General features: G+C 37.6%; 1 protein-coding gene across 4 annotated transcripts in view; it reads right to left on the reverse strand.

Moving 5' to 3' along the window:
• GTF3C1 (general transcription factor IIIC subunit 1) overlaps positions 1-27,726 on the reverse strand; it is a 47,823-nt gene that overhangs the window by 6,257 nt on the left and 13,840 nt on the right. For 3 of the 4 annotated variants that reach the window (XM_040575212.1, XM_040575211.1, XM_040575214.1), the window contains 22 exons: positions 26,605-26,758; positions 25,522-25,625; positions 24,098-24,282; positions 23,449-23,724; positions 22,298-22,443; positions 21,776-21,873; positions 20,485-20,581; positions 19,482-19,659; positions 18,577-18,712; positions 17,093-17,228; positions 14,577-14,658; positions 13,181-13,366; positions 11,432-11,589; positions 11,150-11,292; positions 9,490-9,571; positions 8,043-8,155; positions 7,074-7,136; positions 5,834-5,927; positions 4,819-4,991; positions 3,892-4,176; positions 1,856-2,109; positions 124-410 (listed from right to left, as the gene is read on the reverse strand). In XM_040575212.1, coding sequence (XP_040431146.1) covers positions 124-410; positions 1,856-2,109; positions 3,892-4,176; positions 4,819-4,991; positions 5,834-5,927; positions 7,074-7,136; positions 8,043-8,155; positions 9,490-9,571; positions 11,150-11,292; positions 11,432-11,589; positions 13,181-13,366; positions 14,577-14,658; positions 17,093-17,228; positions 18,577-18,712; positions 19,482-19,659; positions 20,485-20,581; positions 21,776-21,873; positions 22,298-22,443; positions 23,449-23,724; positions 24,098-24,282; positions 25,522-25,625; positions 26,605-26,758 — 3,430 coding nt within the window. The remainder of the gene's footprint in view (positions 1-123; positions 411-1,855; positions 2,110-3,891; positions 4,177-4,818; positions 4,992-5,833; positions 5,928-7,073; positions 7,137-8,042; positions 8,156-9,489; positions 9,572-11,149; positions 11,293-11,431; positions 11,590-13,180; positions 13,367-14,576; positions 14,659-17,092; positions 17,229-18,576; positions 18,713-19,481; positions 19,660-20,484; positions 20,582-21,775; positions 21,874-22,297; positions 22,444-23,448; positions 23,725-24,097; positions 24,283-25,521; positions 25,626-26,604; positions 26,759-27,726) is intronic. The other variant, XM_040575213.1, reaches the window with a different exon arrangement.

Below are 27,726 nucleotides of genomic sequence, written 5' to 3' on the forward strand. Positions count from 1 at the left end.
GTCTAATATGAGTAGCTTTGTTCAATTTATCTTGCTTCATACCATCTGGAAGATTGTTCTATTCAAGGGGAATTCTAGGCATGCAGACATAAATGTATGGAAAACAGCTGGCTGTTAAACCACCTGAATGTAGTGCTGCAAGTTCCTGGTGCGAGCAGGTTCCACCTCCTCATAGCTGCAGAAGCGTTTGCCCAGGTCAGCTTTGCAAATCCCAAAGTGGGAAGTGGCTTCTATTGCATTACGGATCTCCAGAACAGCAGCTGTGTCCCTGGGATTATAGCCATAGCATTCTGTACACTCACGAAGAAACTCATCAACATCATACTTTTCTTCTTGGACTTTTATCAGCCTAGTAAAAGTTTCAGGAAGGCAGGAGACTCCCACAGCTGTGTTATCAAGCACAGAAGAAACTGCAAAGCAAATAAAAAACAAGTGTATAAGCTGTGATGTATTGTTATTACACAGTGCACTACGGAAAGATAAATATTCTGAGACAGACAGATTAGAGGTGTTCTAGACAATTCCAATTAAAAACAGAGCTCAGCTTTCCATGTTCATTACTGCAGCTTCCTTTTTCCTTTCTGCCTTACATATTTGTGTCTGAAAAGGCCTGTAGAAGTACAGCAAGCTTGTTTGAAAGGGCCTACTCTCTTAGCAAAGGGAAGTATCACTGGAAGACAGTGTAGACTTTCTGGTATTCTCTAACACTGGGCCACCTTACCTTAATTAGTTAATTAAGTTAACTCAGTTAATTAGTTAATTAAGTTAACCTCATTAATTAGTTAGCCCAGCTCTCCAGCCTGTCCAGGTCTCTACCACACTGAAAAATCTGTGGCAGCTGATCTGTGGCAGAAAGCTATTGGCCAAACGTGGTATAAACTGCAAGTTCACAATGTTTTAGTACAACCAGTATAACAAGCACCTCTGTGTTTGGGGACAGGTCTGTTACTGCACCAAAACTCACCCGCCACTGTACTAAGTATTCAGAAGCTGAAGCAGCATAAAACCTTTTTTCAGTTCCAGATGATTAGGTGGCAGTTTTGGCAGTCCTCTTATCTGCTCCCTGCCCTTCTATCTGCAGGTTTCCTTTACATCATGCACTGACAGACACTTACATGACAGCTGCACTTCTTTGACAGCCAAGGAAAAACAAGAACTGTAATGAGCTGTTAGCTGAGCAGACCTGCAGGGCGTGTGTGGTAGCAGAGATATGAGAAATAATTCTATTTTACCTCTATCACAATAACAATAGGAATGGGCAGGGACAGCACTAGCCCTTCCCACTAAGAGCTAAACAGCTAAAGGCTTTCCTGGATACATTCATATTACAGCAGAAAGGAAGATCCTCAGGAAGGAAGAGTGCCGATAAATTGCAAATATTCAAGCTGTAAATATTATCAACAAATTTAATTACTGTAGCCAAAAGGCCAGAGATTGAACACCACTATTTCAGTCACTTGCAAGAGACAAGTAAAAGTGAATTTCCATTCAAGGACCTCTGAAAGATTTTTTTTCTCTTTACAGAAAAGAAATCCTGGGTGTAAGATAGTATAGTATTTTAAGTTATTGGGGGGACTGAAAAATTTAAGGAAAAAATGGAGCAGAGGACAAACTTCCTATTTGGATGAACAATTTCATGCAATATGAAGTGCAGCCAAGGACTTGTCACCAACCACCAAAAGGTGCCTTTATAAGTTGACCACTTGTTTGTATTCAGTCAGGAAAGAAAGCATTACAAGGCAAACTGCATGTCTAACGTAAAAAGAACATTCCTATTAGGAGGCTTTGTTCAACTCAGAAAACACATGAGCTGAGGATTTATCTATCCTGCTCCAGCCCACATCTGTGAACAAACCTGGAGAGCTGAGTCTTCCTGGAACTGGTGTACACCGCAGCTTAACCTTCACCTGGCAGGAATTGACCACGATATTGTCACTGGGACTGAGATTGCGCATACTGACGATTCCAGGGGCATAGTAGCCTCTCATCAGTAAGTAATTGGTATGAGATGCTTGACGAGCTTTTACTTCTATTCTCCGTTTGCCTCCAGAGCTGTCGTCTAAGTCGTCATCCTCCTCTTCCTCCTCCTCAAGTCCTTCTTTTCCCAAGCTACAGCAAACAGAGACATTTTGTTTGTTTGTTGCCTCCCACCGCCAAAAAAATAAGAAATTGACTCATTACAATGAGTACAGCAAGAACACATGCTATTCTGCATTCCAGTGGTTAGTCATGAACAGCTGTGGGTATGTCCATAACAGGCTTATTTGAAGTGCTGAGAACAAACAACCGTAGAAAACAAAATCCGGTGAAGGTCCACAGTGCAGTACATACTCTCTTTTTGTGAACGTCTGAAATGAACCCCAAATATCTCAGCTTACAGTGCTGAGCCTCTTTGGCTGAACAGAAGCTTCATCATGAGAGAACACCTCTCAGAGCACAAAGGCTGAAACCGTAAGTGTCTCAGACAGGACAGACATGAGGCATGTCTGTCTCATAGGGTAGGGTTTATTTTTAAAAGGAGAAAAGCATTACAGACCAAACACTTCAGTTACTAAAAAAAAAAAGAAAAACAAAAACAAACAAGAAAACTGTAGACCACCTCTAAGGAAAGAAAGAATAGTAGTAACAGCAGCCATGACAGATTTCCCAGGAACAAATTTAGTCAAGTCAACCCTGTTACTTTCCAGGACAAGAAAGAGCCATTCTGGATAAAGGCAAAGCAGACAAGGCTCTGTACAACTGATCTAACCCTGAAGTTGTCTCTCTTTTAAGCAGATTATGCCAAAGACAACCTAACCTAGGTTCCTTCTACTCTTTTCTGAGATGGCTTAGACCTGAAGTACCTTCTCTTAAAACATATTAAAACCACAAAAGAAAACATTGTTTTGAAAAAAACTAGTGTGAGCATATCAAAACTGGTTGGAAAACTGAACTCAGGTGCCTCTACTCACAACTAGGACTTCTCCAGAGTTCAATGTTGTATGCATTTCTGCTAATGACCTGGGTGATAACATAGCTTACTAAATTCGCAGGGGATCACCAAACTGGAGTGGCTACAAGTATGTGAGAGGACTGGATTCGTTTTCAGAATGTTTCCATTGGAAAAATAGTCTGGAAAAGAACAGGATGCAATTTCATATGGACAAATGCACATACTATTTACATTACAGTACTATACACCTGTATCCGCACTGCAGGGAAACAACTAATGATATGAAGGAAAACAATCTTGTTATAGCGAACCACAAGCTGGACATCAATTACCACGCTTTTTTTTTTTCTTTTTGGCAAGAATATAGCCATTAATCATGTTGGGGTATATAAGCAGGTGTATCACCTATATAATACGATAAAATTGTCACAGACCTGCCAGCAAGACCACGGCATTTGTTTCTTGACATCACAGTTCAGTTTAGAGGAAAATAATACGGAAGACACAGATCTGGATAATACACCAAAAACACTACCAAAGGAACTAAGGCTGCTCATTTTAAAGAACAGCAGATTTTGGGAGGAGGACTATGATAACAAATACTGCTCTAAAGAGAAAGGGAACAAACTATTTCCTGTGTACACTGGCAACGTAACAGGAAGCAACAGGTTACATGCAGCAAGAAATTTTAGTTGTACTCTAACAGAACACACGACTATTGCAAGACTGCCAAGAGAGAGTTTCAATTTCAATGGTATTCAATTACTGCAGGTTTAAAAAATAAAAATTAAAGAACAGAAAATACACAGAACAAATATTGTGGAGCCAGGTGTCACTGATAAAGAAATCCTAGTAAATCTTTGTTAAGTCCTTGAAATGGGAAGGTACAGTGTTGAGATAGCCAACTTCATTCAAGTTACTCCCAAACCTTATTTACTAATAAAAATAACAGTATTTACCTTTTTATCACTTCATTTTCTACCATAGTGCTGTCCACCACAACTATCTGCTCTGGGATTCTCACATTCACAGATACAAGTCCCAGGGAGAATAGGGAAAGCATTGTCACACAGTGACCACCTGGTCCATCCATAGGAAATGTAATCATGCCTTCTGATACTTTGCTTTCTTGATCTTTAAACGAGAAGTTATCTGGCTGGTCTGATTTTTCTGTGTCCTTGAGCTTCTCGAAGAACTGAAAGGACTCTGTACAGATTGTACTAGGAAACCGCCATGTAAAAACTCTGGACAAAAAAACAAACAAACAAACAATCAAGAAAACCAATCGGCAAACCATAAATCTTTTGTAGTCTGTTCTTACAGTGTATAGATTTCAAACCAATAGTACATAGAGCAGCCAAACAGTTAAAGTTCCATGCTAGAGCTGATGACCAAGTATCCTCTACATCTGCTTTCACAGTCCCTTTACTAGGTCCAGAACAGCAGGTATTTGTACACCATGTAAAGGTCAGGTATTATACAGCAAATATAAAGCAACGATCTCATCTCCTGTGTGAGCATTGAATGCATTTATAGCTAACTGCTCTTCCCTGCCCCCCGACATTCAGGGTACAGTACAGCACAAAATAATTAGAGACAAAAAATCTTTTCATCACATCTAGAACTTCAGTGCTACCTCTCCTCTCCTCTGCGTATGTCTTTCTGTAAAGGCTCTTCAGCAAACTTGGCTCTATTCCCTGTATGGTCCCAATTGCTAACTGAATGAAGGGCTAACGTACATAGATGGTATCTTCATCTCTTGAGCTTCAGCTGTGATGGCCGGGTTTCTTTTTTACTCTAGGTACTTCATGTGTATTCTCTCCTCCATGCCAAGCATACCAGACTGGATTCTTTTTATTTGCTCATGCATATACAGTGACACCCACCTGTAATAACTCTGAGAGAGCTGATATGACATGGGTACAAAAGGCAAAGCCCGGCTTTTCTTTGGACCCAGTGTATGGTTTACTCGACGGCGATTGACCAAGCTTCTCTTCTGACACTCTAGGAAAGCCTTCACAAGAATGTCATCCCGGTACTCCCGGTACAAACGAAACGTCTGCAAAAAACACCAACATAAAAGACAGTTTTAGCTCTGAACCCACTGTTAGGCTCACCTACTGGAGGTTTATGTTAACTAAATGAACACTGAGCTACAAGCCAGAATGTAAATGATATATATAAATTCACTTAACTACACTATTTGTTTCTTTTATTGGCTTCCAGGCTTTCCACAGTAAATGCCAATTAAATTAACTAAATACTGGAGAACACTTGAAATTGAAAATGGGATCAGTCTCCTACTAGAATTTAATATGTAAAGCACATTCATTTGCACTGTGCCTGGATAGATTATTCCCATCATTTTACCAGGCAGACATGCTTCCACGAACTTGACTTTTTAGGCCCCATTCTTGCCTGTTGATATTTAACTCCTTTGGAACTTCTAACTTTATTTTTTTGAAGTGTTTCACTGATAGATGATACATTTTTGTAATCTCCAACACTGAAGGAGAGGTTGACCAACACCAGTGTCAGCTGGATACTACGACTGCCTTTGTGGTATCTCCTCCAGAGCATAATTTCAACTGCTCAAGCAGGCACTAAATCATGATACAGTTTGACCCACTGGAATTGATATAGAGTTCATTTCCTATGATTTTCAGGGATTGCTCCAACCTTACATCTTGCAATCTCATCCTCAGCAGAAAAGCAACATATAGAAAAGCTGCCTGGAAAACATAATTTCTCAAAAGCAGAACAGAGTAAGTAATCCCCAAAGAATGGATACAAATCTAAGTTTCGGGGTTTCTTGTCTCCCATTTGAAAAGACATTATGACAAGGTAAGGAAAAGCTCTTTAGGACTGTATGATCAGTAAGGATTGGTCTAGATTATGTACCTGGAATGACTGGCAAGATTTCATCTGGTTATCTGAGAGTGCCAAAGTGCTCTGAATAAGATTCTGTAGCACTAAAAAATGAATATCGTAGACACTGAAAAAAAAAAAAAGAAGTGTTTATTCATGATGATGATTTTTGAGCAGGAGGTACCAATCTACTGAATTAGCACAAAAATAGGCCAACTCAATCACTTGCTGCTTTGAATATAGATTTCTAAAGGTATGAGATCACTTCAGCTGAGGATCATTAATGTAAAGGAGCCTGTTACATTTCCTTGACCCTCCACCCTGAATTTCTGTATCAGTCCAGATAACCTGACATAAAACAAAGTTCTTTTTGATAACATCTCCTCCTCTTAAGGTACAGCACCCATATGGAAAACATAATTGTCATTATAATGGTAAGAGACCACCAGAATGACAGATTATTGTCTTAGTTGAGAATATTCATACAGGAAAGCCTGTCTTATTTCAGATTCCAGAGTACTCCTTGCCAGTAAATAAAACTTCTGCTTCTACCTCTACCCATCCCTTAAGACTCCTCTGGATGCTTATAGGCTAACACAGAAAGGTGCTTCCCAAGTACAAAAACCTTCTGCCAAAAGCCACTTTCCAAAAAATATCTCTGCATTTTCTGCCAACACGAGACCTGGGCTCATCTGACAGTCCTGCCCTATCTTTTATCTGCACATGAGCCATAATAAAATAGATTTTCTTAGAGCAACCGAGGCTTCCCAACACAGTCTTCAAGTCAAGCACTTGCTTTGTGTTCTGCAATTTCCAGACATCTCTTTTGTATTTCTTCACAAGTCAAGAGGTCAGATTTGTAGAACATTGCAAAGCATTTCAGGAATGATCTTACTACTTCCTAAATTCTGGTGAGGGCAGTAAGTGGTAAAAATTTCTTTTGAGTGGCAAAGGAGATTTAAAAACCTGGAGATAAAAATAATCACAAAAATGCTGAAAATTCAGTTTTCCCAATGGAGAAATTTTGAGAAGGTCATTGCTGCTGTCATTTTATTCATCAAATCCACGATCCATGTCAGAGATACCTGCAGGCTTTTAAGTGTATTCTTACACTAAGCTTTGTATTGAAAAAAAACAAAAAACAAAAAACAAACAAACAAAAAAAACCAAAAAACATACTGAATTAGAAGACTATATACACGACTTTCATAGATGTGAGGGCTGACATGACCTTGGAGTCCCAATGGAAAAAAATGCTGTTGGTGTTACTCACCTACTGAGACTATCCTCTTTTGTGTTTTGGTTTGTATCTTCTCCAATTGCCAAAACTCGAAATCTAGTTAAGTGAAGGAAAAACACTGTGACAAAAGTAACATGCCTTATACTGAATCTGTGCCATACCAAGATCTTGATTTCATATCAACTGTGAAATGCAGAGGTTGACCACAGCAACTGCTAATAACCTAAGTACTAAAACAGTGCAGGGGTGCTCTCTGCTCCAGCAGCCCTCAGTATAACCATCAGATAAAACACATGCATGGGACCTAGTACAGAATTGTACAGATTTGGTATTTTACTGAGTTCTCAGACTTTCAGTTGCCATCCACGGCATTTCTGTAACATACAGCTTTTCCCAAAGTTAAAAAAAAAAAAAAAAAAAAGTAACAAAGGTGCTAAATTTTTTTATCATAAAATTGTTGAGACCCATATTTTCAAACTCATCTCCAAGTAATATTCATCAACAAAGAGCCTGGGGAATGCTACACAATGCTAAGCGCTCTTCGGTATCACCAGTTTTAGACAGCAGCATTGAAATGATTTAGCTAAGTAACCAGCAACAATTTATGATACAAAATGAAGCCAGTTAATCTGGAAAATGGTCTTATATTTCATCCAAAATATTACACCTGAATACCTACATCGCTAATAACAAAGCTGAGGATTTAACCATTTATGAAAATTTGACACTGGAATTTCTGGTTTTATTATTTAGCAAAATGGAAATGATTTAAAATAAGCATGCTTGCACAAATAACTGAAAATTAGTTATATATTTGTATTTAGGAATTATGGATTTGAAAGAAATGTTGCTTCTTGTATTTATTGAAAATTCTTTTGACACCAAGAATACAAGTAGCAGAGGGTATAAATCATGCATAGCAGAGAACAGGTATGCTCTGAATGGCCCCCCTCTCCCACTATCTGCCCAAGTATGGAGTCAAAATCACCATTATTAAAATACCTGGAAAAGAGTTCCTGCAAAGTATCAGGAATCTCAAGGTTGGGATTCCCCAGTGTTGAACTGAATTTCACTTTCAGTCTTTCCACAAACTGCTTAAACTCTGTTGCACAAACCTTTAAAAACCAAGAGAAAGAAATTGAGGTAGGTAACATTTCTGAAGAGTTGGAAAAGACCGTTTACTTTTAAAGTGTTGATGGAAAATTCTGGTAGAGAGAGCTTAGTATTGAATTATCCAGTCAGAGAAATAGTCCAACAGATGAGAGAATGCATTAAAAGCTCTGTAAAGATTGCTGATTTTCTCAACAGTTGCAGGTTCTGTGTGTAATCAGGCTCACAGCTACAAGCAACCCACCATGAAGATAGTTAAAAAAAAAAAAATTACACACAATTAACAGCATAAGATCTCTTGCTAGAGCTTTGTTTAGGCTTCTGCTTAAGTCTTTTTTTCTCTTTATACCCTTCACAGTCTCTATCACGTTCTACCTCAAATCAGTTTGCAGAATCACTTTTTGAAGGACACCTGCTAGACAAGAGAAATGGTCCTGAATCTCTCTGGAAGCAAGTTTTTATTTGCTTCCAAAGAGACTTTGGGGACAAACGATGAAGGGGAAAAAAGAACCCAACAAATAAGATAAAGAACTACATAAAAATTTTCTCCCCTATACTGTAAAACAATCTACAGAAGAAATGCATAAAAACAGCACGAGAGTCAGCAGTTTCTTTCTGTGAGAGCTAGCAGCTTCAAAGCTTCTTTGCTTTCCATTCAGGTCCTCTTCCCAGAAGAGGGAAAGCCGCTTCTCCTTAGCTTCCTGGACAGAGTAGGTGAGCAAGGATAGAGGATGCATACAGTATTTTTCAATTCCTTATGAAGTAAGAAAGTGTGGCAGAAGAAAGAAACAAGCAGAAAACACACAGTCTGTCCTCTGCAGTGTGTATATTGCAGTCTGTGTACAATTCATTCCTAGAAACTGCCCAGCAGGGCCAAAGATGCTCCCTTGAACACAGCTTCTCCAATAAAATTTGCCTACAATCTTACATTCACCCATACAAGCAGTGCAATATTTCAAGATGCAACTGGATTAAAAATACAAAGTTACGAAGCAAAGATGTTTTCTTGTTCAGATAACAAGGGGCTAAGAGGATTTAAAAAAAAAAAAGTCAGTGTACATGAATACACATGATGGATATTTACAAACAACCACATTGAAAAAACAATTTTGTTGTGCTGTTTACATGCCTTTGGAAGGCTGCCAGTGTCCATCTCATTCCCAAATAGCAATGATGCTACATTTTTACAACAATGTTATTTTTAACTTGGCAAAGAGCACAAGAGAGATAAGAAATTAAGTCATAGTGCAAGTACTCAAGAAATGAAATCACAGTGCAAGCACTCACTAATCCAAGCAATGCAAGCACTCTATGACCTTTCAGATTATTTCCCTCCTACCTGTGGATCTTCATAGTTATTTTCTCTATTCATGAAATCATCAATGAGGGCTTTATCTTGGTAAACCTCAGCAAGGCAAACTCTGCAACAGATACAATTGAAGACATTGTAACTGGTTGAAATTCTCTCAATCTAATGCTGCTCAGAGAAATTAACCTATACGTATCATTTGCAAAATAGGAATAAAGGAAGAATTCTGCCTAACTTATCACATACCTAGATTATCAGTGCAATCAAACCAACTCATCTTCATTTCATTACTTCATCTGGGCTGTGATAGAAATGAGAACTGAATAATAAACCTAAATTTCCTTTAGGAAAAACTTCTGTGCCACGGCCCATACACAGTGCAAGAATAGCACCCATGCAAGTCTTTTTTTTTTTTTTTTTTTTAATATTTTTGTAAGGAATGTAAGAAAGTGGAGCAGAATAGGAAGCAGAGGTGTTCTGAGAGGGACAAAGGGCTGAAAAACTTAAGTGAGGCAGCTTGGATCATCTGAAAGAAGGTACCAGAGTATAAGAGAGTTACTTGTCACTGTTACTTCTAAATCCCCATATCTTTACTTAAGAACTGACAATCAAATTCAGACATTAATAACCCAAATCAGATTCAACTTGTTCTTCTAAGCATGTTTGTCTCCTCTGTCTAGCTGAAGATGTGCAAACAGTAGAGCTAGTTACTTTAAGTATGTTAACCCTTTTTACCTAGTTTGAAAAAAAGCAATTACAAATATTTTTAAGGATCAAACAAGAGGTATGGAACGTCAGTTTGATCTTTCCCTTTACAGAACTTTTGTCTTCACAAAGGTGTAATAATGGATCAAAAAAAAATTCATTTCAATCAGAATCCTCTTGTAACAGATACCAACAGGATACAGACTGGAAAGAAGGAAGAAGAGGCTGCGCACAGAGTGATACCTTTTTTATGTAATCTCCCAGCTTCCGAGAATTTGCTTGAAAGGGAAATTCCTGATCCACTACAATGTCTTTACGTTTATAATATCTTTAATACTCTTCAGTGGATTTTTCTTTCACTAATTTATCTAGTTACTTTCTGAATCCATGTAAACTTTATTATCTAAAGCATCCTGTGTCAAGGAGTTCTAAGCTCAATTGTGTGTTGTATCAAAAACCACCATTATTTTAAACTACTGGCTATGATCTTTATGCAATGTCTTCAGTTCTTATACTGGTTAAGTAATTGTTCCTTCTTAATAGCATAAACATGTTAGAGAACCATAAAAATCATTTGACATCTCCCCTCAGTTCTCTTTCCCTCTTTTCCAGGCGCGCAAATCCTTTTATAGTATCTGCTTCCATCCCTAATTATACTTTGCACTCACCTCTAACTTTTCAAATGTACCGTATCTTCTTTTGAAGTTATGAGGAAAAGAAGAATAAGTGGACAGAATACCAGCTAACATCAGAAGTGTACAGCACTTTTAAGATGCAGGTGCACTACTGATTTACATACCAACATATTTCTTGTGCTATTCTTTACGCCATTGATATGTCTTTCCCACTGAAGAGGCAGATTTGATAGCACTAGGGTGCAGAAAATTGGAAATTTATATTCCCATGAAACAAGATAAACATGGGAGGAGCATATCCCTTAGTTTCAGAATTCAGCTTATACCTAGAACACAGACAGAAACCTTACTTGTAATTAAGGTAGGTCTGGGGATTTCTGACAATGTAACGAGCTCTTCGTCCAACAGAATGAGAAGTTTTATCAAGGGACTCCTCAAAACTGGCATGCATGATATCCCGAACTACTTGCCATGGAACAAAGGGTCCTTTTACCTACGAAGAACAAAAACATTCAGAGTTAAACTTCAGCTTTTATGTACACAAATGATGTTTAGAACCAGGAAGAACTCCTAGGACCAATGAAATGTGTGTTCAATACACAGACCCATTAAATAGAGGTCCTATTAAATACCTTTGCATTTAGCACATGACTAGCAATTCGGCACAGCATGAGCAAGCTGTCTTCTTGCACTGTCCAGGTGACACGCAGACGTGTCATTCTCTGCAGGGCACTCTGGTCAGCTTCGTCATGGTAGCGGAGCCTTTTGCTTTTCTCTACAGAAGTTTCTTCTAACAAATCCAGAAAAAGACAATTATCTCAGCACTACATATTATGATGAATTCAAATTCTTATCACAAACATTATAAACGCCAATGTGCAACTTTAAGGAGCAAAAGCCCAAATTAGAGACTTAGTGGGCTAAATACACTGTCCTTGCTTTGGAAAACATGGCTTAAATCAATGAAAAACTGGGTTAAAAAAATCCACAAACAGAATTTGACTGGACGTAACTCAAGTTCTTTCCAGTATTATGTTTCCGTAAGATGTAGTACAGCCAGGCTATTCACTATGACACACAGCAAGAGAAGTGCAATGTAACCAACAGTGAAGCATCAGATGTGTCAAATGTATTTTAATGATTATTTAATCTGTAGAAAAACTGAAAACACTAGAGACTATGCATTCAACCAGGTGTATGCATGGTAAATGGTTATAATGTACAACTTGAAAAATGCTGTAACACCAAGCAGGCGCTTTCAACAGAAGAACGGTTATCTTTTTTCCTCAAATGTCATTGTTTTAATTTACACTGAATTTTTCTTGGGACTAAGTGCTGCATGAGAATAGGAAACAGAGCAGCTTGCCTTTGAAAGATATCCGAGGAGCAAGCCTGAAACATTACAACTGTATTTTATATTTAAGAAGTTCAAACCAATGTTTGTCATGAGTAAAAGCACAATGCAGCAAAAATTTTCAAGAAGGAAAAGATGCTCACTGTGGCTAGTGTGAAAAGCAAGCAACTAGGTTTTAGTTCCCACCAATAGCTACTCAGCCAATTCAGAAGACAACAGATGTTTCTCTACTGTTGCTGTTTGATTTATTATCTTATCCTTGTGAAGATTAAAGTAAGAGATAAAGTCTGATAGGAAGAAATTTTGTTAACTACAATCTTAATGCTTTATTTCTTTCCTTTTGTGCTACGTTGTCAGCTCTGTTTCTGTCATTCAAAAGCAGAAGACTGACTGTATCAGGGGAACTTGTCACATACTCATACTACCTCAGACACAAAAAGGAGCAGTCTAGATATGCACAAACATGCAGTGGATTATAGAAAGTTTATCTGTCTGGATGTAAAACCCTCAGGGGATGAGGAGGATTATGGGGCCAGGAACAACTTCCAAAGTTGAGCTTGTGAGAATGAAAGCACAAAAACAGAAGGGACTAGGCGACAGCAGTTGAGGAGGTAAAATGCATTAATACCTTGCTCAGGAATGAGCAAACAAGCACTTTAGATAGAAAACTGACTACCTACAGATTCTTCATGGTCTGATGCTCTAAGCCAGCTATCAAAAAGGTAATGGTGAATTGCAATGAGTTGATCTGGCCCAGGCACAATTTGAATTTCTTTTGTTTATACAGTAGTACAACCATGATGGACACACAGGTAACAGCTGCAGCATGCTCCTGTTTTCCACCAGAGCTGGAATACAGCCCCAGAACATCTGAACTTTTTCACCAAAAGAGGCAACCCAACAAGATGACTAGTAACATTCCATTTCCCACACCGTGTCAGTCACATCAGCTTCTCTAAAGCAAACTACAGTAGGTATATGCATTAAAAAGAATGCTTCTTTTTCCTGATGTGTGCTAGTTACTTACCTTTCTTTTTCTTCTTTATTGCCTTCCCAGTATCCTTCTTAAGCCTCTTCCTCTTTTGGCTTTTTCCACCTCTCACTCGTTTGGTTCGATCCTCGGTTGCTTCTTTACTTATTTCAATACATTCCTCCTTTTGGACAAGAGACTTAGATCCTGCCTTTGCCTCTCCCAAAATATTAATTTTGTTACCTAAAATGACACATTTACAGAAATGGATCTTTATAGCAATTATATTCTGAAATATTAAGATACAAAAAGCAAATGCCAGTTTCAGTGTATTAAGGGAGAAGGTCTCTCCAACTTGCCTTTTGTTGGTCAGTGTGGCATTTCATGCCACTTCTCAGCAGCTTACACAGAATAAAATCCTACATAAATTTGGAATTATTAAGTAATTATTAAGTCTAAAGTACAGTGCAAAAACACAAGGAAACTGAACTGAGGTTTTATGTTCAACATGAAGCACTTCCTCTGCCTTAACTTAGATGCTAGGCTACGCAATTTTAACAGCGCCTTAATGAGGATTCATTACAGTGAGCTTTTTATAACTTAGGAATTTAAATCAAGCTAGACTTGGCAAAAATGCTTTAACAGTTTCAGCATTACAAGTGTTTAATGTTGCATATTCTTCTCAATTTAATAGTTATGTAAAAGGCAAGCTCCTTTTAATTTATCAAATTGAGTTTATAAAGATGTAGAATGAATTATTTGTAACAAGGCCTTTAACCTTAAAGTCATCTAGATGCTATAAAACAGGCTAGGGATGAAGAAAACCAGAAGTCTGAAGGTGCAATAAAACCGTTTGCAAACGGACGCCTTTATCTAGCCGTATCTACATATAAAGTATACAGAACAACTTGACTGCAGAGCAACTACAGCCTAACATGCAGTTAAAGTACAAGAGTATGAACACCCTTAACAAAAAACAAACAAACAAAAAAACAAACAACAAAGCAGCAAGAAGTTTCCCACTTTTAGGAAAGATCAAAAGGTAAAGTTTGGATCCAATTAAACAAGTGGCAAACCACCGAAAGACAGAAAAAACATCACTCACAAATTGCCTTAGAAAATAAGGTTAGTATTCTACACTACATTGGTATAAACCAGACCTCTGATACTACTACGGCCTTGTTAGAAAGATAGGGGACCTAACATCCTAGTCATAAGAGACACTGGGTACTTCTGGACTTTTTGCAAACTGCACATCAGAAATTAAAAAGGATAAAAAATATTGTTCCAGATATCCAACAAATAGGAAAGGAAATTATTTACTTTTCAATTACAATGCCTCAGAAGCATCCTAGGTCAGGTACAAGATTAACCCATGTAATCAATATGGGATTTGACAAAGACAGTACCAGCCATAAAACAGTCACAGCCCCCACCAGCACCATCACCTTACCTCCAGTACTAAGTGGAAGAGGGTGTTTTGTTAAGAAGGTTTGGAGTCTCATTGTCAGTCCGTTTTCAGAAACTGTATTTTCCTAGAACAGAATTTTCAAACAAGGGATATGCAAAAGGAGTGCACCACTTTTAACGTTACAATAAGGATATCCTTTGAATAGTGTCAGAAATAAGCTTTCAGTATGAACAACAGGAAGGTCCCTAGCTACAATGAAGAATTCATTTATCTTATTACTACTACGTATTTGAATGGCTGTTAAGCTTTTCTTAAATTATACTGACATGACCACTAGATTATTAAAGTTAGAATTTCATCAATTCCCTTCAAGTTTAAGAAGTCATAACTGGAAAGGAAATACTTGATTCTTTCATTGCTAACAGAGGTTGAGTAGAAATTCCTGTAACAAATTGTTTTTCTGAAGTGTTTTACATTCCATAGGAAATTCTAAAAAGCACAAAACCAAAATGCAAACACAGACATGGGTAGATGCCTTCTACACTGTATTCTACCCATCTTAAATCTGAGCCCAGACTTATTGCAACGTATTAAAAGTTTTTCCATTCCCAACAAAACTCGTTTATCCTGTCTGGAATTCATTGTCAACAGAAGTTGGTTAGAGAAGAACAGCAGAGAGCCCAGACTGAAGAACTGCAGGAGGTTCTGTTAATGCTGAACAACTAGGTGACAGAACAGCAAATGAAAGCAAAATGATCTTGCCTGAGGGAAAAAAACAAGCAACTTTAATTTTATATATATGCTGATAGGCTCAAATTTGACCACTACTTACAATAGGGTAATTATGGCCAGTTCTGTGAAAGCACCTGTTCAATAGTTGGTAATGGTCAAAAAGCCAATAAAACGTTAAGAATTCTTAGGAAAGGAGAGCAACACAATGCAGATATAAAAACCCAACAATGGCCACAGCTTGAACAAACTATGTGATTCCATTTCCACCTTAAAAGGGATACAGAAGAACTAGAAGAGCTTAAAAAAATGGCAATAAGAAGGAATAAAGACAGAACAGGTTCTATGCTAGCAACAGTTAAGTAATCTAGCAGATGCCAGTTTTTAAAATGAGATGCTAATAGGAAACATTAGAGATACTCACAAAATCACAACTGAAATAGAAAGGGTAACAGAGAATAACACTTTTCACAGCTTCTCTTACTACGATTATTAGGGGAGCTTAGGGCCATTAAAAGGAAGGAGTGACATAATAGTGGGGCTTTGAAACTCTGCTACATGAGGTTGTAGATACTAGAGATTTACATGGGTACAAAAAATAATTATACAAACTAATGCTAGATGAAAATGGTAAGACATCTCAGAGGGACCCTGACAGGCTTGAGAGGTGGGCCTGTGCAAACCTCATGAAGTTCAACAAGGCCAAGTGCGAGGTCCTGCACCTGGGTCGAGGCAATCCCAAACATCAGTACAGACTGGGCGATGAATGGGTAGAGAGCTGCCCTGCAGAGAAGGATGTGGGGGTACTGGTAGATGAAAAAACTTGACATGAGCTGGCAATGTGCACTTGCAACCCAGAAAGCCACCTGTATCCTGGGCCACATCAAAAGTACGGTGGCCAGCAGTGCAAGGGATGGGATTCTCCCCATCTACTGTCCTCTCATGAGACCCCACCTGGAGCCCTGCGTTCAGCTCTGCGGCCCCAGCACAAGAGACAGGGAGTTGTTAGAGAGCAGGTCCAGCAGAGGCCACAAGAATGATCAGAGGGCTGGAGCTCCTCTCCAGTGAAGAGAGGCTGAGAGAGTTGGGGTTGTTCAGCCTGGAGAAGAGAAGGCTCCAGGGAGACCTTACTGCAGCCTTCCAATACTTAAAGGGCTCCTACAAGAAAGACAGGGAGAGACTCTTTACCAGGGTGTGTAGTGACAGGACAAGAGGTAATAGTTTTAAACTGAAAGAAGGAAGAGTTAGATTTAGATTAGATATAAGGAAGAAAATCTTTACTGTAAGGGTGCTTAGATACTGGAACAGGTTACCTACAGAAGCTGTGGATGCCCCATCCTTGGACGTGTTCAAGGATTGGATGTAGCTCTGAACAACCTGATCTAGTGGGAGGCGTCCCTGCCCATGGACGTCGGGTTGTATCTAGATGATCTTTAAAGGTCCCTTCCAACCCAAACCATTCTACGATTTTATGATTTTTTTTATTTTTTTTTAAACTTTGTGCATTTCCTTATTCTAGGTGTTTCAGTTTTCATCTGACAATATGAAGCACCACTAAGGAATCTAAGTTTCTTGCTTAAAGTATTTCTCCTTTGGTCGAATGTACTATCAAATTCAGTTCCAATAAATTTATGTCCAACTCTTTGATTCACTTCAGTACCAAGATTTACTACATTTGCCATTCATCTCTTTCCAGTGATGCAAAGCCTTAGTAAGACATAGGATTGAGAAAGCATGCAAGCAGCAACATTTTGCAGTCAGTATCTCAATCCTTAAGAATACAAAAATCTTCACAAGTCATCACTTTATACAAGTTTAAAGATACTCACCTTGCTAGTCTTATTGATGATGTAGCTTGTCCAGATCCAATTGCGCTTTAAATGCCCATAAAAGCTGGAATCCAGACCTGCAGCACCTAACCCATCCCCAGGGATCGTTCCATTGTCAACCACTTCTCGGCTGCCTCTAAGAGAAAGAGTGAAAAAATGTACATTTATTATTTTATAAAAGCAGCTGAGAAAGCAATCCCTAAGTTACATGTGTGCAATGTGCAGAACTCTCCCCTTACCCTCCCAATTTAGACAGAGCTGGGAAAGACAAAGAGAAAAAGAGGAACTCCCTTCCTTAACCCTGATGCAGACGCAGAGTAACAACAAGGCTCTTCCATTAAGTTGTAGTGCCAGATATTTAATGACCAAGCTTTCAGTTTTAAGCTTATACCCAAAGCAACTTCATTATTGTTAATTAAGTTCCAATGATCATGTTAAACACTGTTCTCATTATTATTCCTACAACAGAACTAGAGAAAATACTTGCTCAGATGAGAAACTTTCTCACGGCAACTGTGGGGAAAGTTTTCCATGGGAACTAAAGGCCACCATAAACCCTACATTTTTCACACTGACTGTCAAGGACTGATCTCTCCAGCTAACAAAATACATTAAAACCTTGTTTAAATACACATACAAACAGCAAAAAAAAAAAAAACAAAACCAAAACAAAACAACAACATCAAAAAAACAATGCATGTGAGATTCTCTCTCTGGAAGGAAAAACAAAACCAGAAACTGGAATTTGGTTTCCTCAAATATATACTCCATTATTTATTTATTTTTAGATAACTTTGTGTATCTATCAGTAATACTGAAAATAACTTTAAACACTGTTTAATAAAACAAAATATTGACAACAAAACTAAACCATAGTGCACAACAGTATAAAAAGTATAACTGCTATTCTGCAAGGCTGTCACAGTATTCTGGCTGTGATTAGGCAGAAGATGTATTTCAGGCTTCTGTATTTCACCAGTGTACAAATACCATACTGGGAATTGATCTGCAAGCAATATGTAAGAAACTGCAACACAGAAAGGACAGAATTCAGAATGTGATACTTGAGAGCTTCTGAAGCTGTGTGGTACTTGAGATGCCGTGCTATAAAGCACAGGACAGTCCTTAATTTTTTCCCTTGCGTTAACTGTACTTATGAAGCATTCCTTCCTTCTCAGTTTCACTTTCCCCAAGACTCTTGCACCACACATCTGTACTACTTTGGAAGGAAATCTGAACCTGGTTTTCCCATTCTGCTAGAATAAATACCCACTTGATAGGCAAGGTGCTTGTAGAATTGATACATAACTATGCTTCTTCTTAATCAGAAAGCTTCTGAATTAAAAACAAAAACAAAACAAAACAAAAACCAACCAGAAATGCTCGCCTTCACTGCATTTGCTATTGAGTAACATTCTCAAAACCAGAACAGTTCTTTTTACCCACTCAATTCATTCCACAAAACAAGCATGAAGCAGACATACGTGGTATATTCCAACATTGCACACTTTCGTTCCAGATTGTGTTTATCCACTGCTGATTCTTGTTCCATTTCTACATCTAGTGCAGTCTCCTCCCCTTGAAGATTACTTCTCTTTGAACGAGGATAGCGGACAACTCCTAGACATACAAATGGTTTTGACCATCAGGTTGAGAAGTTAGACTTCAACTCATTTCAATCTACCCTGCTATGGGAAACTACTGCTCTCACTGACTTACCAAACAGTACTAAATAGATTCTTTTACCTATCTGACTAATTACAGAAATACAGAATAGTTTTGTTTGGGCTTTCAGTAGCAAACTTTTCTCATTTTTTTTTCTTAAATGTATACTTGTTGCAGCTGTATGTCCTACTTAAAAATACAAAAGGACCAAACAAAAAAAATAAACTCAAAAAAATGGGGTGCAAAAATCCTTTAAATTCCACTTCTCAGCTAACCGGGGCTATCTGTTGGAAAGTTTAACAACATGTTTTTAAGGAAGAGAGAGATCTGCTTGAATTGAGAGGACTATGACAAAAATATACTAGTAACTATTCTCAAAGTATTCTCAAAGAGGTTTTTTTCATAGCTGGATTGAAATCTACCAGGGCTATTACACATATTGATACTTCTAATGGGACAGAAAGGATTTTTCCTTTAATACAGTTCTGAAAATGTCAAATATATAGTTCTGTTTCTTAGATCTCAACTTCACATAATTACAAGGACAAAACTCCTAGTTTTTTTTTTTTTTTTTTTTTTTTTCCATGCATAAGGAGACCAGCCAACAGAACAAAAGGCGAGCAATTACATACACAGAGCTTGCCTCAAGTTTTAGGAAAGGGAGGAATTATGGTATTAACAGAATGAACAGTAAAGGTGATAAGAACGTACAATTATACCATACCCAATGGTGTATTAAGGCAGACACACTGCAAATCAAACCAGAAGTTTTCCACATCCTGCATGGTATTCAGAACATATAAGCGCCTCTCAAATGGGCGGCTACTTTGTGCCAAGTTATAGTGGGGGTCACAGATAGTGGTATCTACAATCACAGCATTTCTCTTCATATACACAAACACCTGTCAAATATAGTACGTTTCAGGCTGGTAGAAAGAAATCATTGAAATTGCATAATTTACAAGACACAAAATCTAATCTATTTTAGGAATGATTAGCATTTTCTCAGTCTTTGCTGTTTTGAGCCAGTATATAAGCCAAATATTGCTTAGAGACACCAACATCCACCATGTTACATTGTATTCCCAAACTTCCTTTGCCAGTGATGCAGAAATTTAATTTTCAGATTTAGAACAGTTTCTTTCCCCAACTTGTGCATAGGACTATTCCAAGTTTCCACAGAGAATGACTACTTCCTACAAGCTCTCGTTCAAGATTAGGCCTCTCTTTAGGGGCCTAGTTATCTATCTTCTACTCGTAAAGTATATGTTGCTGTTGCTGCCTTCTCCTTTGCATGTGCTCTCAATTTACAAAAAGTTGTGTAAGAATGTCTCTATTTTATTATGATTAGTGACTTAATTCTGTTTGTTAGACATCCAAAGCCTAACACCTTAATAAATGAGTATATGGCATACTCATTTTTCACAAAGTCTGCAAACACACAGGTCATTATTGTGTGCAACTTCCAGCATTATACACTTGAGTACTCTCTTTCCAGAGAAAGGCAAAAATTCCAGAGAAAAATAACTTACTATATGACAGCTAGAACAGGAGGTTTGCATATGTCTGCAACATCAGTATTTTATTAAACTACTCTTAAGTAGTAATTACTTAATTACTTAAGTAGTAATTAATTAGTAGTAAGTAATTACAACCCCCCCAAATTTGCATTTGTATCACTGGAACAAATAACACGAAGAACAATGGTTAAGTTTTCAAAGAATTACCTGGTCTTTGTCTTGAAATTTCTCTGTTGGACCAAATTGTATCAGTCCCATATAACACAATCTTTGAAGGTTTTCTACCACTGAAAAGATGTACCTCCTGCAGTAATGTTAGAAACAATACAATTAGTGTTCACGAAAGCAGTAACAATGATACCAGAAAACATGCCATTTTCATACAGCAACCTGAAGTTTCAGAAAACCAGCTGCTTTTTTTAAATATTGGGTTTTAGAATTTCTCAAGTGTCTGACTTGTTAGTCCATAGAAAATAACTAAAATCCCGAAGCTGCAAGGTTTCTTTCCTCAAATCACAAACATAATATTTTAGCTAATTATTAACAAAATTTTGCTAGCAAAGAACATAATTAGCTAAAAATACTTTATGTACAAAAGAGTTGAACAAGGTCAGAACACCAGCAGATCTGCAGACAATTTTTTATTATGAGAAGACATACGTAACAAAACATGACTACTAAATATGGGCTGATAAACCTTCACGTGTCCATACAACTATAAGGATCCTTGTCCAGTTCTTTAAAGTTGTAAGGTTCAGAACTACCTGCTCCAACAAACTGCTTTCAGAGCTTGGCATAGCAAAAAGTGCACAATTTCCTATGATGTTTATCTACTTCAATGGCAAAACTCTAGAAGTTTCAGGAAGCTTTTGAGATCACACTTCTGAGACAGAGAGAGAGTTTGTGAAAAATCCAGCTTTGCTCACATTTAACTTCATTAAGATCTAAGTTTTTCTGTGCAATTACATGGGAATTTATACCTTTTTTTTTTTTTTTTTTTTTTTTTTGCATTTTATACCTTCAGTCCAATCTCGATTTCTAAACCTTCTAGATGAGGAATGGCAAACAATGGCAGACATGCCAGTGTGAGCACATACACAGAAACTGAATGTTATGTATGAGAGGCAGGAGTTAGGTAATGTGTCACCTCCTGAAAGATTTATGAAGGACAGCATCATTTAGACTCTATTAAATTTTGAATTTAGCAGCAGCCAGGAGTGTGTTTTGAACAAAAGTAACATCCTGCTGATGAGTTATGAAGGACAGAGCCTCCCAGTTCTCAAACGCTGCCCGACAGCATGCATGAATATCATTTATTAGTTTCTTATTACCTTCTATTTGGGAGAGAAAAATACAGTTTGGCACACTCCCTTACAAGATTGATGATCCTTGTCTTCAGTAACAAAGTTCTCTTTGACACAACCAGAAAATAACTGAGAAAACAGTCAGCCACTTTTGTTTCCTCCCTAGAGCTATTTACTTTGACTCATCTACTTACCTTTTGTAGAGAAGCTGCTGTCGGACTGACCTTGGAAGAAATCTGATCAGTGTGTGCTTTTGTAGTGGATCATTTAAAAAATCTTCCAGACCATCCACCTAGAATTATTTATAAGTTAATCAAAACGTGAAATATAACTGTCCTTTAAAGTACTGAGCTTTGGTATTACTACTGTCTACTGAAATACTTTTAAGCAAAAGTTATTGCTTTTGTAAAATGGTTAAACATTAATCGTGTTAATCAGGCAGGAGATTCACTGAGATTATAAAAAGCTCTTTGCAAAATATAAGCTTTATAATTTGCAGTATTATAGGGCTATACATTTTTCTCAGCGTGGCTGTACATGCAACTAGCTTTTCTGTACAAGAAACTATGATGAAATAAAGTTTCTACTCTCTAATGGCTAGTTTTGTTAAAAAAGACTAAGGTGGTATTTGTTACTGCTTATAAGTCCAGTTGAATTATCAGACTTTAAATTAAACCAAATATGAAGTAATAATAATAATTAAAAAAGCACTATACCTTGTAGCTCACTTGCACTATTTGAACAAAGAGTGAGAGAGGCAAACAGAGAAGAATGTCACTAACAAGAGCCCATCCAAATCCAAACTCTCTGTGAACTGGCAGAGGAGGGACATAGCGCATCCATGACGTATCATCCACATACACTAGGAACAAGATAACTGGCTTAGATTCAGATTAAGACAGGACAAACTCAATACTTACACTAGTCATTTTACTGCGAGTGTTCAAGCAGAACATATCTGGCAGTTCATCGTTTGGATGCCTGAAAATCTAACATGACCTGAAAATTACTTATCTTGCTGACTTTCAGTCTTTTTTGAAGTGGACGCTTACATTTTTCAGTGCTGGTGAGGACACTTGAAAAGCATATTTAAACCTATTACAATAAGTTTGCTCTTCTTCCTTTGCTTACACAGACATTTTAGAGGATGTCTGAAAGCTACAAATGTAACAAATTCCCATGTTCTGAAGTGTGAAGATGTTACTTACACTACCCCCATAAGACTTTATTTTTTTTACCAAGATAATCTGCTCGAAGACTTAACTATCCTTAAACTATATTTAAAAAAATAAATAAATATGGATATCCAATCCAATTCTTTTTCTACACCCAGTAGCATGGAGAACAGTTGATCAATTAACTATAATATTGTCTTCATTTTGGAAGATATGCATTCTGTCCCCCTTAGTACAACTTTTTTGTATAAGAAATAGAAGGTGGCAACATTACGTAATTTATTTGAAGCACTAGTTATGCAACTATGGCTTTGGTGCAGACCTATCCCTAATAAGATTAAATCTAAACCATTTCTTCCAATTTACTCAAGACAATTTGGAATTCAAATCCTGCTCTCCAAATTACTAGCAAACCTTCCACTTATCATCATCCCCAATTTGAGCATATTTTGGTTAATTATCTAAGACATTAAGAAAAAATATTAATTATGATTGGGCTCAGAATAAAGGTCTTATCTGAAATTCTTTTCAATTTGAGAACAAGCCATTAAGAATCTCTCAGTACTTTTTTCAAGCATTTGTGTTCCCACCTTAGTGTGTTTTCATTGAAATCATATTATCAAACAGTTATGGAAATATTACACTGAACCATAGCAAAGCATCTAGTAAAGCCAGGATGTGCCAATTCTTACCTGTTTGATTAGACAACTCCACTTCAGTGTCGCGTGCAGAGATTTCAGGATTTGTCACAGCTTCAATGATGTGTACGCTCCCGTCTGTCTGGGCTTCGAGGATAGCAGTGTTCACATTTGGCCCTTGCTTGCTGCCTTTTTTCTCACCATCACTACCTCCTTTTCGGTCTGCTCCATTTAAAGGGTGTCCATAAATTAAATACCAAAGGAACATGTGGACCATTCTTAAACGGGGCATTTTGGGAAGAAAGCCAAGAGAACGCCCAAGTCCTGGAACTGGGAGGAAAGATAAAGTATCAAACAGAAATAAAAAGTGGTTTAAAACAGTAAAAAAAAAAAAAAACAAAAAAACCTATCTCTGCAAAACTGATGTGAAAAAAAAAGGGAGGAAAGGTGGGCCACTGAAGGTAAATATAAGTTACACATTAGTGAAGAAGTAGAGAATGGAAATACTCCAGTTTGCAATTTAAAAAAAAAGCTAAGAAACCATTGGATAGTAGTCCCTAGCTGAGATTGCTCCTAATATAAGGCATTTCTATAAAATAAGAAAAAAACAACCACTTATATCTTATGAGAGCCCAACATCTGAAAGTGATCATTAATAATAAATGGAAATGTGAAAGATGACAGAAAAAAAAGTTGGATGTACCTGTAACAGGGTGATAGTTTTTTAGCTCTGTTATGCCCATTTTTTCATCATTTTTTCCTGTCCGACTATTATTTTCACCTTTACATGAACTTTCTTGTGTTTCTCCTGACTCAGAAACTGCATCTTGCCCCAGGTTTTCCTCTTCAGCATGGTCCTGGGATGTTGGTGTCTGTGGAATTTTAACCCTGTATTGAAACCATACAAGACTTTGGTAAAAACAAGTAACATTATGATTGCATATAAGTTGAACAGAGATGGCATCACGGGGACTGGTAATTAAAAGAAATGCAAGTCTCTTTGCAAAAGGACAATGGCCTTGAACACTTGTTCCCATCAAATGATATCGAATATTTTGATGGAAAAAGAGTTACTTTTATGATCTTTTTTTTGAAAAGATAAGCTGGGTATTGAGATCTAATACGCACAACCCTATTCTCTCCTGATATAGGATTTCTTTCTTATATTAATCTTTTCAGACATAAGGTGCAGGTAGAAGCTTGTGATTTGCATTTGAGGATGCATGCGCAGTTCCTAAAGAAGGGAACAGAACCCCATCTTTGGGAATTGATCTCATTATGAGGCTACACGATCATATTCCTTTTTTCTGCTTCACCTCCTAAGTCCTCAGTCCTATGCTCTCTGTTGCCCAGTGGACTTGCACTTAGGTGACAATCTCAGACTACATTTACAGTTAAAAAAAAATTCCTTTGCAGAAGTTTTTAAGGTAAAGGGTGAACCAGTCTTCTATAAAAGCTAAGGCTTTTAAGTGTGCCAAAAGTTGAACTTCAAATCTTTAGCAAATTAAGAAGTTAATGCCATCACTCTAAAGTCCCACTGTGATGATTTGTTTATCTGCCCACACCTCACAGGCAAAAAAATGCTTAAATCCTGAAAGAAACAGTGGGAATTTCTTACTTATTCATCTCAACAATTCCCATTATTTCTCTGTCTGCAGCTAAAGAGAATCCTAAGTTTCCTCTAAATATTGCACCAAGATTACAGGGCTAACTTGGCCTCAAATCCACTACTAACCAAAAGACAGAAAATTAAGAAGCTTAGTGCTGCCCATAAGTAAGCTTCATTCTCTGTGAATTGGCAAAGCTCTTTAATTACTGCTGTTCTAAACTAGCTGGGTGTGATACCATGTGAAGACAGTGACTGAAATGCGAAGCAAAATGAGCATGGAGAAGTCAAGACCTTGAAGCTGATGCTTAAAGTTCAAGGGATCAGAATTCAATTCCTCCTCTTTCCTGTCTTTGGAAGATACTAAGCACCTCACTTCATCTTTGAGCTTTGATTTCTCTGCTGTTAGAGAGGAGGCTAATTTTTCTTTTGCTTAATTTGCATTTATTTCCTTCTGCATACTTTTGCATGTACTAGACATAATAAGCCAGATTCCCCACCAGATCATCATTGAAACTTGCCTGCTTGCTGTGCTTGAATTGGAGATTCGGAAACGCACCTGCTCGATGGCACTTTTTACAAGTGGATCATTAGGACTCACGGAAGGATGAACAACAAACTCTACCTGTTAAAAGCAGAAGAAAATAAACAAGAGGTATTAATGGTATTTATATCAACTCTTAATCAGCTGCATAAATTATCAGAGATTTAGTCAGTAGCCACAATGGATGAACACTATAAAGTTTTATTAATTCACAGAATATTAACACCTTTGGAGTGAAAGACCAACTAGCTTATACTAAGCAAGACACCAGGCTATTTGGTCTCTATACCAATAAAAACTCAGTGTCATTTGCACAAACGTCTTTTTTTTTTTTTTTTTTTTAAATCTGAAATATTTGGAGAACACAAACTTGCAAATATTAAGCTGAAAGGGATAAATGAAAAGCAGTACCTCGGAAAGCCAAACTAATAGATATTATTGCTAAAATTATGCACACAATACAGATTAGCAAGATTTCATGTGCAATCTACAGTAATTGTGCAGAAGGTGATTTTCAATGAATTGTTTCTCTCCCTGCTTTTGACATTTCACACTAGAGTTACAATGACAAGTGTGAGCTTTACAACTACAGACTACAAACATTTAAGCTACAGACATTTTACTTTCATAAACCCCAGTAACAGTGGATTTTTGTTAAAAATACAAAGTAGATCACATTCTATAAGTCTCAATTCAGAAGCTAACTTATCATTTCTCATACACTCTCTCCTTTCAAAATGAGATTAAATAGAATCGTGCTGTAGCCTGACAGTGCAGGGAGAGACAAACAACAAAACCTCTCAGACGGGAGATTCAGAGACTGATCTAGGGACTATTCCTTGGTTTCACGATTATCTGCAGTACAATAATTGAAAGTAACCAGAAACCTGGTTTTCACAGTAGCTCAGTTTGGGACGTGTAATTTATAGGCAGCTCGACTGAGGGTTCTGCTACAAAAAGTAAAGTCCTCCCTATATTTCAGTACAAAGGCCCAAAATATTTTGATAAACCAGAAGGTTGTGAAAAAAGACGTTTCTGTTGCCAGGGTTTGAGCAGACACCTTTTTACTAATGCCGTCTTGGATGACCGTAGTACGATAGAGTCTGAGGAGTCCTTCTCGTGAAAGCTTCTGGACCAATCGGATGATAGACTTTTTGCAACATTTAGTGGAGACACCTTCTTGCTTCTCTTGATCCATGACCATTTTCTGAAGCCTACAAGATGCAAAAAAACCCTGCATTTTAGCCCAGAAATGCTCCAAACTGCCTAAGCAGTTTGCTTGAGGGAGTGGGGCAAATGGATTTTTCCCTACTTACAGCAATTGCTGCTCATTTTTCCCTTTTGCTGTAGATAACTAGAAACTTAGCCTTAAATTTCAGCTGTATTTTCTCTGTTATCAAGTGTACCATTTTCAGGAGAACACTGCTGCTCTTATGTCAGCCTCCCTAAGGTGAAGAAAACCTACAGCTTTTCGTGATGGGTGCAGTTTATATTTCCATTTGTGAGTTCAATTAAGATTGAGGCAGAAAGAGGTTACTTTGCAGTGTTCAGAGCTCAGAAACTACACATGCACTCACAATGCAGATACACATATCCTATTACTTGAAGCAAGCTCATTTCTTCCCTTGTAGTAGTCTGCAGGAGCACGTTCACACCCTGCTCTCTTTATGCCTATTTTCATACACTTCTTCACAAATGCTCCAGGCCCTATTTCTGGAGAGTGAATTTTCAAGAGGATAATGAAAGGTATTTAAGAAATGAGACAATAAAGTGAATGTACACATGGACTGCAACTTTCAAAAGAATACCACGTAATGGCAACTAACAACTATAGTGACAACCAGCAAATTTCCCTGGCAGACACCGGAGAGGGGCAGAACTTTCACTAGTAAGGGAGGAACCTATGAGCAGCACTAAAGTGGACAGAGCATAGGGGATAGAAGTATCTTCTAAGTCTGCTCTTGGACATGGCTAGATGAATCAGCAATGAGGCTGGTGCCACAAGATGAAGCTCTACTTTCACAACACTCTGCAGTTGAACTAGGAGACAGGAAGTTTCAAAATTCTCAAACCAGAGGAGAATAAAGTCATTATTTCTTACTAAATTCCTAGAACATGCAGCCCTGTGTATTTTTACATGCCAGGATGTTATGCACTGACAGAGAAGATGGATGGTGCAATC

Source organism: Cygnus olor, chromosome 15 (assembly GCF_009769625.2).
Source record: "Cygnus olor isolate bCygOlo1 chromosome 15, bCygOlo1.pri.v2, whole genome shotgun sequence".
In the NCBI taxonomy this organism is placed as follows: domain Eukaryota; kingdom Metazoa; phylum Chordata; class Aves; order Anseriformes; family Anatidae; genus Cygnus; species Cygnus olor.